At 37.5% G+C, this 12,630-nt stretch overlaps 1 protein-coding gene across 1 annotated transcript in view; it reads right to left on the bottom strand.

The window, feature by feature from the left end:
- ARAP2 (ArfGAP with RhoGAP domain, ankyrin repeat and PH domain 2) overlaps positions 1–12,630 on the bottom strand; it is a 123,694-nt gene that overhangs the window by 90,377 nt on the left and 20,687 nt on the right. Inside the window, exons 7-8 of the mRNA XM_009321394.1 lie at positions 8,399–8,519; positions 4,862–5,042 (exon numbers count right to left, since the gene is read on the bottom strand). Of these exons, the coding sequence (XP_009319669.1) occupies positions 4,862–5,042; positions 8,399–8,519 (302 nt within the window). The remainder of the gene's footprint in view (positions 1–4,861; positions 5,043–8,398; positions 8,520–12,630) is intronic.

Raw genomic sequence — 12,630 nt, 5'->3', positions numbered from 1 at the left:
TTCCCTAGCTTCCTTTCCAAAACTGTCAGTTGCTTTGCTCAGGGTTCCTCATTAGATCTCAAAATCTTTAAGCAACTATTTTGCTTTCTACTCAATTTACATTCAACTCCTCTCCTCAACTCTTCTTTCATATTGCTGTTGCCATCACCTTGGACTCATTTCGTATTCACAAATATTATCACGATGATACAACGAAGAATCTAAATACATTAAAAAGGCTTTCTCATGCTGCTTTAGCATGACAATCATTACTACTCATCTTCAGGACTTCATTTAACTACTCTTCTCTGTTCACCTTCCATTGTTAGACACATTCTACTGTGTCCTTTACTTAATTTTTTTAAGGGTTTCTCTTTCTCATTCATCATGTCCATGATTATTAATCAGGATTACACTTTCTCCAGGGAAAAACAGAACCGTTTCCTAATGAAAAATCCCCTTGCAGAGGATCATTACAAATGCCCATCACTATTACCAAAAAGTCACAGACTTCTAAGTCTGCCCTTGAATCTCAACCACATCGTCTCCGGCACTGTATTTCAGAATCATAGAATGGTTTGCGTTGGAAGGGACCTTTAAAGATCATCTAGTCCAACCCCCTGCGTGGACAGGGACATCTTTCACTACATCAGGTTGCTCAAAGCACTCCCCTTTAAGCCTGTGTTTCTTAACAGAGATAAGAACACATCTCTGTTCTTACGCACACAGAGATACATGAACACATCCCTTCCGCTTCCCTTCACTGATATTCACATAACTTCCTCTCTTTCAGAACGTCAAGCTCAAGCATCATCTTTGACTTGTCCTTCCATCTATCCCCTTACCGGTTCTCTACATTATATATATATATATATAAAAAAAATATATATATATATATCTATACCCCCTTTGCCATCTTCTGCTTGTTTAATATAGTTTCCTGTAACACATCTTTTGACGTTGTCCAGTTTTGCTTTAAATGTACCATCAGCATTAGAGAGGAAATGAAAATTACTAGGAACTCTCTTACTGGTTCATTCAACATGAATAAACACTTCCATCTGCCACAGAACAAATAATTTCAATCTTTGACAAAACAAAAAAACCTCTGAAATCAATAAGAGCATTTAGCCAAAATGAAACAAGAGGTTTTCGATAAGAAATGGATACTATTTCTTGTACATAACAGAGAAAATACTCATCACTATTCAAGCTTTAACTTGGAGTCATGCATGGAGGAAAAAAAAGTCACAAATAATTATGGCACACAGCCATACCTACCCTTTCCCAGTCTTTATATTTGGCAAAGTTTCCTGAAACATCTCAGGTAAATACATCTATTTCAGAATCACCAAGGCAGTAACATAGAGGATCCTGAATTCTTTTTATCAAAGCCAGGTTCTAGCGCAAACACTATGACACCTAGGCCCTCCCTGACTTTAAATACCTGTGAATCTTAAATACACCCTAACAAAGGGGGTATATTTTGCAGACCAGGCAAGCACCTGTCAGAGCCCTTCTGATGATCACAGAGGGGAGGTTGTCACTGGCACCACCACAGCAGACTGACATTTCAAGCCAACGTTTGAGCTGTCATGAAGGATCAGATGACATGTTTTTATTTAAGCATGAATGATTTTGAAATAGAAATGGGAATTTCAGCAAGTTGCAGGTTGAACAAATTGATTCTGTACGATCTATTTTTCACTTTTGCTCCAGAGAGGAAGTTTAAGAAATTCACACTACATGGAGAGTCAAAGAAATTGATGGTTTCATACTAGCACTATATCACTGCCAGAAGCTTGAGCTAAACCATCACTTTTTAACTAGAAATGGGTCTGAGACATGTTCTGATCTCAATCTGAACTTCACAAAGTTCATGGTGGTTATGTTAGGATTTGGCATTTGGCTTAGGATCTTCTCCACTTTTAACAATGAAGAAAAATCTTTTAAAGTAACAGTGGACTCTCCTCTATCAAATTTAATAGAAATCAATAAATCAGCTTGATCCAATCTCATTTCAACATTGTCAGAAGTCTAAATAGGTGTCTTTTAGCACTGCAGTTATAATAAACCCCTCTAAGTCTCTCTGGGAGTCGTTCTAGTATAGATGTAAATTCCAATATGAACAGGATTCGAGGACATCCCTGGACATATTTACCTGGTAATTATTGGCTAAAGCGCAAACTTGAGACAGGGAAAGATTTTTAGAACAACAGAGCCCTCTAATGGATTAGTGCTGTATTATTGGGGTTTTCTTCAGTGCTGCAGTAAAAATAATTGTTTTCAACTTGAAAATAAAACACAAGAGGTACTGAGAGAAGAATTACAGACTATGAAAGCTTAAAGACAGAAGCTATTTCTTCTGATTCCCAAATAGCCAGAAATTGCATAAAGAAAGAGACATTTGTTCAAACGGAGGATCTAAAAAGGAATCTTAGGACCATTTGATATTTTTGGTTTTAAGTAAACAAGCTTTGGGAAGAAGCTGGTTTTGCACCATTGTTTGCAATTTTCATACACACAGAAGGAGCTGACAGGCTGGCAGCATGTCCAACCTTCATTCTGTTTCAGGGCTTGATTTTGGTTTGCCTTCTGCTGCACTGAAGTCAGTGATCTCTGCAGAGCATCCATGTAGTAGAAGGGAATAAACATCTAGCAGAAAGGCTGTGTAAGGGTGTGCTTTCATGATCAGCTAAAGCAAATCTGAAGTCAGTGATGTTGAAAGGGCAGAGCTGATACAACTTACCATACAGCCACACAAGCAATAGATCTAATGCACACATGCACATACAAAATAGTAATTTAAAAAAATCTGTAAGAAAGGAAATTGATTGGGGGAGAGGGGGATAGGACAACAGTCTTAGGTTATCTTAGATAGTCATAATCTGCACCCTGAAAACGTGTAACAGAGCAATCAAGAACCCTTCAAAGGTGAATGGCTCTGGAACAGTTTTCTAACATAACATAACAGTGTCAGAAAAACTCACTCTGCATAGTGGGCAGAACTGGGAGTGCCCCATATCAACAGAGAAAGATCAAGGGACTACTTGAGGCAAGAAAGATACTCCCAACAGTTATATGCAGGCAGAGTAAGAAAGCAAAAATCGGATGCCTGGTACTGAGACTCTCAAGAGGAACACAGCTAGTTTCAAATGACCTATCACTCTGGAAAAGAAATTCCTCCACAATTCTGTATACCTCATTGAAGTACCACATTTGTCCCTTAATCAAGAAGCTCATACCATCCATAAGGGAGCACTCAGAAGTATTCAGGGGTGTAAGATGGATACAGTATCGATTCTGAAGGCAAAAGTGGCTCATTACAATGAACATCCACAAAGAGAGGACTCTCATTGATGAGAATGCATTCCAGGGATTCTCACTGATGACATACCTGGAAACACCATGACGGAACAGTAACATTGAGCACTGCAGCGCATTGCGGATCAACCCACAGGCAGAGACTGTAAAGTAACTTGGCCAACTTCATTCTTTCTACTGAAATGACGTAAGAGAACTTCAGTGAAGTACAGGGTTTCAGGGTGGAGGGGTGGCGTTTGCATTGGGGTTTTGTTCCTCCTTAAAGACCTCTAGCTGTAGACTTTACTGAAATAAACAAACTAACTTGCAGGTCACCTATTCATTACAATAATCAAGACTGAGGGTTTCAGTATAGCTAAAGAGTATTGTGCTCAACTATGAAGACCAGTTCCTCTCCACGGTGCTCATTCCAAAAAACACATGCTGCAGGCTTAAATCCATAAATTGCATCAAGTTTTTGATCAGTTAGTTGTTGACTGACCTCAAAGAACGTACCTGACAAATAAAACTTCTTTGGAGCACAGTAAGTAGAAAGAAAAAAAAAAAGTCTTTCTCAGTCTCAAATTTCCTGCCATTCCCTCGGAAAGAATAATAAGATCTAATATTGAACATTATGTGGTCCCCCAAGCCCATCTATATAATTTCACACTTAGGAGGACAACAGGAGAGGAAGTGAGATCAACTCCAAAATGACAAGTCTTACTGAGGGATCATTCATATTTGAAACAAGAGTTTGTCGGTACATAAATTTGAGAGAATGTGAGAACAAGGCAAACATGTAACAACACCTCCCCCAAATGCCATCCCAGGTTCCAGCTACTCACGGGTCATTGATTTCCTCACACAGAAATAATACCTTCCATTTAATGTCCTGCAATAGATTTTTATTCCACTAGTTCACACAGTCATTGAACCCAATTATCCCCATTTATTGCCAATACATGCATCCTAAAGAGTTCCACAGCTAACTACTTTACATCATAATATATTCATGCCCAAAACAAAACAAAAACCCCTAGATTTTGGGAGATGAAGTAATAGACCTAGTTCATGTTTTTTAATACTGGATTTGTTTAATATATTACAGTGCACAACAGAAAGTGGTCAATCTAGGTTCTTAAAAACACAAAGATCAGTTTTGAACATTCAGCTGAAGTATCACTTAAATACCACAATCTACTTCTGTAGACTTTCCAGAGGACTGTATTACAGGACAGTGAAACCAATGCACAAAATAAGCCTTCTGAATTAGTAGAGTGCTTATGACACAAATTTTAAGGGAGAATTAATCTCAGCCCTGCCACTAACCTGTTGTGACACTCAGAGCTTTTCACTTCACCTCACTATATATTCTTTTTTTCTATCGTACAATAGACATAATGATACTTCTCCTGCTTTTTGAAGCCTTCTGAGAATTGCAGCAATAAAGTACTACATAAAAAGAGATATGCATTTATATTGAAATGTACCTATTCACAAAGAGCCATCAATTTCCAACTCACTAGTTAAATCATCTTTATAAGCATTCATTCACAAAAAGCATATAAAAAAATTTACCTGCTCATTTTTGCAGATCCACACAGTATTACCCTGAAGTAGAATAAAGATTTTGGCTTTGTATCCTTTCAGCTCAAGATATCCACTTTTCTCAGGGGCGACAGAAGTTCGAGACTGAGAGTTATTATCAGACTGCGATTTCAAGGCATTGAGCATCGTATTAACCCAGTCATTCCTTTCTTCTAAACAAGAAAAAAAATTAGACGAAGACATATGGTTAAGCAGCAGCTCCATTCTTCTCTACCACATTTGTTTTCCTCCTCTTCCTACTATGCTATGCTGGTTGATGGTATGGCTATACCACCTTGAAGAGGAGGTGGAAATAAAAACGAGAGTCCGTATCAGTGGAGATGTTAGCAAAGATAGCCATTCAAATGGCAATCAAAACACACTCTGAAAAGTTATACAAACTGATGATCAAGATTCTTAAAATCATGACCGCTAGTTCCAAGATGCTGAATTTCAGACAGCTTAAAGACTGAGGTGATAAGACAGGTGGCATGTTCACCTTCTGGAAGCCAGATCAATGGGAAAGAACTACAGAAGTTAAGTAAGCAAAAACCAGGGAGTTTAAATATCATCTGTCACTGAAGAGGCAAGCCATCTCCAATGCTATTCTATGTTTGGCCATGCTTTTAAGCATAAACATTTGGCAGTTCACAATTTATTGCATTGAGGTGTAGTGGTTAAGCTTGATATTGTCAAGGGTACCAAGTAATCAAGAAAATGCATGTTTGAATATCTTTGCATGCATTATTAATTTAACATCTTACAAATCCATGAACACAAGTAGGTGAAGTAATAAAGTTCCACTCAGTCTCACTCACTGTGTTCAGATATTTCACCAGACTAAGATCAATATACTTTAATGCTGAATACTCTGAATGAATTAGACTTGCCCCATGCAATTGGAAATTCATGAATATTTCAACTCTTCGCTCTGAAAGATTCAGGTCGTAAAATATATTGGCGGGGGCAGGGAGGGAAGTAAAGTTCTATCCGCAGTATATTTAAGTTGACACAATCAGTGTCGAACACTGCAAAGAGCACCATGCCTACTTCACAAGTGTCACGTGTGCAACAAGAAGGAATAAATACAAGAATTTAAGCATCAGAAAATAGTTTGAAGAGGAAGATAGCAGCCCGACAGACTAGCACAGGGAAGGTGATCCAAGTGCTCCTCTTAGAAATTTTGTTTTAATACACGCTCTTTTAAAGTACTTTGAAAAGATGACTGGAATATTTCAGTATAGCTGAGGGCATCAAATTACTCTAAAAGTCGGGGGGTTTTAATGGTATTTCATTCCAGTTAAACAAAATCTTGCTGCACCTGAGCAGATTATGCTGTAATTCATTGCTATCACCTAACTACTTAATCTTTTGTCCCCAAATATCTCTAAACTTTCCAAAGCATTATATAGAGTTTTTCCCCTCTAGATATTTAAATCAATCCAAAACCAGTGTATTTTTGATATACCAAAAAATAATAAATCAGAGCACTGAAAGCAAACAAAACAAGCACTATAATCCACTGATTGCGGACCAACATTGGTATCGAGGGACGCAGATCAATGAAGACAATGATAGCATCCTTTATTTTAATACTCCAGCAGAAGGTAAGTTAATAAATAAGGTCCACAGAATGAAATATGTATAAAAGTCGTCATTTCAAAATCTTTGAAAAGAAGTTAAGTACCCTTTGAATAGTCACAGAACAATTCCCAACCACAAATCCACAGAAGGAATAGCAGCAAGTAACAGTTTGTGCACATAACAGAAAGCAAGCAGGGTTATTTACATGATTTACTACAAATACATCATCCAGCTCTGGATACAGCAAGGACCAAATTACTTGTACAACACACACTTCTAACCTTAAGTGAATAGCTTTACAGACAGGCCACTATGTCCAAAGATGCTTACGTACTGAATGAAAATGCAATTTCATGTACAAGTGGTTGCTCTGCATATATTTTATAAGTCAGTATAAGTTGTTAATGTTTTTATAGTATTCAAAGGCAACGGTCCATAAAACAAATTACGGCCCTACAAAATGTACTGCGCTAAGATGGTTATATTCCAATTTATAAAAAAGTAAAAAAAATAAATTTCGAAGAGAAAAGCAAAAATAATAAAAATAGACATACTTTTAAACTCAGCTAAGGGCATAAAAATGCCTGAAATTATTTGAGTCAAACCTGATGAGAAGGATTTGTTCACTGATGCTGCACTCCTGTTACAGCCTACAGCAAATGTTTACAACCAAGCTATAACCCATAAAAATGGGATTTGATAATGGAAATGCTGAGAGACCCTTAGCTATAATGGGTCTGGCATGTACTGATGTAAATACATATTGCGTATCTTTTTTTTCCTGTGTATTCCATTTTACTTGATTGTTTCCATAAATAGGTCATACATGCACTGATATTGATTGTACATATTACAGCTGTAGGTTGACAAAGCATTAAATTAAAAGGCATACTAACTTCCCTACTACAATTTACATTTGTATTCTCTATCAATACATGGCTGAAAATACCATATAAGGCAGTAAATAAAGACAGAAAAACCCAGATTTCCTTTGATGACAGCACCACATTCAAACCAACTTCATTGTTGCTCTTTGTCAATTTTATATCAAGTGGTGACTTGGAGCAGATGGCTGAGAGCACACAGCCTGCAAGAGCTGCTACTGAGACCTGAGGAACATCCAGAAAAATTAATCTTTGGGAAGGATGGGGGAGGAAGCAAAAGAGTTGAAAAATAGTATTCTCATTCTGATATTCTTAAAAGGCATTCCGCAACAATTTCAGTTGTTCTTACGAAGCTTACAGTTATCTCCAGTTTCACTTTATGAGCCCAAAACAGCTGGATTCCAGAAATATTTCTGGTAATATGTCCTGGTTTCAGCAGGGATAGAGTTAATTTCCTTCCTAGTAGCTGGTACAGTGCTGTGTTTTGGATTTAGGATGGGAACAAAATTGATAAGGCACCGATGTTTTAGTTGTTGCTAGGTAGTGCTTACACTGGCCAAGGACTTTTTAGTTCCCCATGCTCTACCGACTGAGAAGGCTGCAGATGCACAGGAAGCTGGGAGGGGGCACAGCCAAACTGGCCAAAGGGACATTCCATACCATGTGACGTCATGCTCAGCACATAAACTGGGGGAAGCTGGCCGGGGGGGGCCGCTGCTCAGGGACTGGCTGGGCATCGGTCGGCGGGTGGTGAGCAACTGTACTGTGCATCACTTGCTTTGTGTATTATTACTATTATCATATTATTATCATTATCATTTTATTTCAATTATTAAACTGTTTTTATCTCAACCCACAAGTTTTTCTCACTTGTGCTTTTCCAATTCTCTCCCCCATCCCATCGGGAGGGGGGGGAGTGAGCGAGCAGCTGCGTGGTGCTTAGTTGCCAACTGAGGTTAAACCACGACATAATATAACAAGTTATATTTCACAAACATGATATATCAGCAGTGATTACATGGTTTTTTGGCAATCATTAGAATTATACATGTTCTACTTACCTTCTTTATCCACACGGAAGACAAAAGTCCTATGGGATGTGACCACTTCAAATTTATTCTCCCTGTGAACTCTTACTGTTGCTATAGCAGAGAGCAGTATTATTCCCTTTGAGAACACCTCCTATAATAAAAATGCAATAGAAATAGTTAATAACTTATGGAACATTAAATGTCTCTCAGGTAGTATTACTTGCCATGATGTTTAGGAAGTTCACATGCACAGGCTGTGCTCCTAAAAATTCACCACACTATTAATAAAATTGCATCAATAAATAAACCACTTCACTACCTACACATCACCAACTTCACTGTTCTGGGTCTATGCACACCTACTGCCTTCTAAAACAGAGTAAAATCCCATGGTGAGATAGAATGCATATATTTGATACCACTTCATAAATTGTCTCATGACACTAATATTGCAAAATATCACACTCTTAAATTTACAATTTTATGCCAAAGTAAATTACATTGGCTATCTCACAGAACCATAATTAAAAAAAAAATAATTATTATACTTGTAGAACAGAATCAGACAAGGGAAAAAATTGTGCCTTCTCCAGGCAGAAAATTCCAAAGAGTTTTTCTATTCCTTCCCCACTCCTTCAGTGGCTAGCCAACAAGAAAAATAAATTGACTGATTTTATCCCTAATTTTGAACAGAAAGGGGGTCATCACTCTGGAAAAATCCATTACCCTGTCATTACTAACAAGAATCCTCTAGCTTGGATCAGGTATATACTTTTCTGCTAAATAAGAGATCATTCTCCTCCTGCCTCAAAAACATCATTTGGCATCACAGCAAATTTTCCCAAAATTTGCTAATTTCCAGCTAGGAATCAAACACAAAAGCAAGATAGGAAAAAGGAATTGCTACAAGTACTTTCTTCGAGTGGTTCATCTTTTAACCTAATTAACCCTAAGTATTCCCGGGGGGGGGGAAGGGGGCGCGGGGAACAGGGAGGAAAGCTTGAGCAGACGTGTAACACTTTGGAAATACTTCTGCACAATTCCTAGATTCTGGAGTTAACGCTGCTGTTCCTGCCCCCCCTACGCTTTGATCAATTGGTTTTCTGACTAAGACAATTCAGATACACTGCTAAGATTTATGACGTAGATGCAGTAAGAGTCCAAGAGTCAGCTCCCCATAAAGATTTTGTACTGCAATAACTTTCCTCCCAAAGTATAAATTATTATAATAGACTTTATACAAGGACTTAAGGAACCACTGTGAATGCTAAGCATGAAGAATACACAGGATCATTTTTTTGTTTACTGAGTTTAATATACTACTGATTTTCACCATATTCACACTCTTATGTTGTTTCACTTCAGGTACTAATATACATCAGTGAATGAAGTTTAGCAAGTAAGTAAATAGAAAATCGAAATACAGCTGAAGTGAACGTGTCACTATAATTACACACAAGAGCTACTCCATCTCTCAGAACGTTCTTAGTGTTGCACATCTATTTTCATTATGGCTATGTTTGTTAGAAGAGATTTTAACGTATTTGTTAATAAGGTTGGATATTATGTTAACTACTGATCCTTCACAATGGCAAAGCAAACTTATTACACTATTTCTAAAGGTGTTCAGATATAATTATATTATGGTGTTTGCAGGCATCTACTGGCTGTACTTGGTACTGTAAGAGAATAATTCAGACTGCTGGAAGTCACAGCTATTTTATTTTACTTAAAAAAAAAAAGTCAGTTTCCTTTTAAGCTGAACACAGTTTTGGTTTTACTGTTTAAACAATCCTTTTTAAAAGCTTTGTTCTCCAAGGCATACATATTTTCAAATACAGTTTAAACCATAATAATTTCTCCATCTCATTTCTGCAGCAGCTTCTCTTTCACTTGCAAGAAATAATGCCTACTGTTAAAAAGCTCTTGTTGATTAAGATACAATTTCTCTCTTTGAAATACTCCAGACTAGAAATTAGGCAGACTATTTAAAAATATAGAAAACAAAAATAAACACACCCAAGAACCTCACTGATATGTCTTCTGTTACTGAGAGGTGTACACTAGTTTTAGGGCTGCTAGAAAGTTCTCTGACAGAACAATTTTCTAGTGGGGAAAGAAAAATGTTTTTTTGATATCAACTGCTTTGATGAAAACTTTTGTTTTCAAATACAGCCCAATGGAGTCCTCCTTGACAGTTGTGTTTCAGAGCTGGGCTAAAAGATCCTGGAAAACATTGTTTTGCACTGCTTTGGCTTTCCTTCCACAACAGATTAAATATGACCTCTTTCAAGAATGACAATGAATTCACCTGTTTTGCAGTGAATTTTGTTATTTGTTATGCTCACATGCAACATAACACAACAAAATATTGAAGTTCTCCACATAAAAAAGCAAGACCTTTTCCTAAATCACTAATATATTTGTCAGGGACCCTAAGATGTTTTTAAATAAAAACTTTCAATATAACCAGCAGTTTTTGCCTTACTATAAAGTGCATGTTAGAGCACCTGCACCAAAGCAACCTCTTTAGTTCTCCTGCCACAAGTAGGAAGAAATTTAGAAAAACAAAAAAAAAAACCACCAAAAAACCCCCAAAAAACTATGTGTATTGGATAGCTGAAAAGAATGCTCGAATTCTACCTTCCTCTCTTCAGTTTGCTCTCACTTCACTTAACCACATTCTGTTAAGACAAAACCACACGGGATGTTGCTCTGACCACAGCAACTTGCTCAGGACCATGAATGTAGAAGAAATGAGCAGCATCAGATTCAAACAAAAAACGTTCCTAGGTCAGATGCTGTTTGTAGAAAACTAAATATTTTTTTCATACATGCAGATATAGAGGAAAGAAGAGATCTCTATTGATTAGAAGTTGACACACAACTAGAACAAGGTTAAAGAAATATTTAGAAAATTAAGGTTTAAATCATTCAGAGAAGCGTTTAGATGGGCTAAGTACACATTTTCAGGAATACTACCCTGTGTCTTCCCTCCCCATCCTCCACTTGTTTCACGCTTCATTAGCCATGTAGCACACTTCCCCTTCTTGAGAACCTCACTCCTCTCAAGTTCCTAATTTGAATGACAAATAGAGCTTTTTAATATTGGTAGTGTTTCTGGGTAAAATAAACAGTTTCACTCCACATTCATTCTCCGCTTGTAATAATCAGAAAAATATCCGAGTATGGATTGGTTTCCTTTTGAGAACTACTTTTAATAGTTTGATATGTGAAACCAAAAGTATAACAATTGCTATATAACATGCTTGTCTGTGTAGGAACATCCTTGGACAAACACACATTAGAATAGACGGATCGTCCCATTAAGATCTAAAGTTAGAACAACAACTTCCCCATTTAAATCTATATATATAGCTAGCCATGCAGCTAGGAGGAGGCACTCGCTGCCTTGCAATGAACTCTATAACTATCCCTGTCTTTTACCAGAACCAGCTCCTGAGCTTCATGCAGGTCTTGATGGGGCTGCAAATAGTTGCTTACGATGTCAAGGTAACAACACACAAGCAACAGCAGGAACATGCTGGTATCCAACTAGCAGGCTATATGAATGCTCCGGGTGTGGGAGTAGTGATCTAGCAGAGACCAATGTACCAAAAATTCACGTTCCCCAGTGACAGCACTGCTTACCCAACACAATCCCACTGTGCACTGAGAACTATTGGTAGACAACTATGTTTTCCTCCTACCTGTGAGCTAGTCCAAGAGTTTCACCAAATCCTCAGTTCCCAGAATTTGCTTCAGGCCTCGCAGTTCTCAGACATACGAAGTTCTTAGCATATGTGGCTCATCAAGTTAACAAGTCAGACACCCAGATTTGGTCAAATTGTATACAAACACTGACCAACCAGCATCTCTTTCAATCCCAGGAGTGAGGTTTTTTTACTCAGATTCCAGGAAAAGGGAGACAAAGAGGCTTCAGACCAAGCCTTTTGCAAGCTCCTGATAGTTTAACCTATCACAGAGACCTTTTAAATAGAGGATGCAGAGTTGGTAGCTTTCTATGCATCGTGTGACATACTAAATATTCCCCTGAGCAGAAGGGAAGATTTCTGGAATCTCCTATGACAGACGAATGTATAACAAGTACTATTCTAGAGTAATTGACCAAGTAACTTTTTCCAGTGACCTTCCAAAAAAAAAACAAACCACAAAAAACCACAAAAACCACAAAACAAAACCAAAAAAAACACTAAAAAAAAATCCCCCGTGCAGATACAAGATTTAAAATTGGATTAATA

This window comes from Pygoscelis adeliae, unplaced genomic scaffold, assembly GCF_000699105.1.
Source record: "Pygoscelis adeliae isolate BGI_AS28 unplaced genomic scaffold, ASM69910v1 Scaffold133, whole genome shotgun sequence".
Taxonomy (NCBI): domain Eukaryota; kingdom Metazoa; phylum Chordata; class Aves; order Sphenisciformes; family Spheniscidae; genus Pygoscelis; species Pygoscelis adeliae.
The sequence above is the reverse complement of the archived record's forward strand: the minus strand, read 5'-3'. Positions and strand labels throughout refer to the sequence as shown.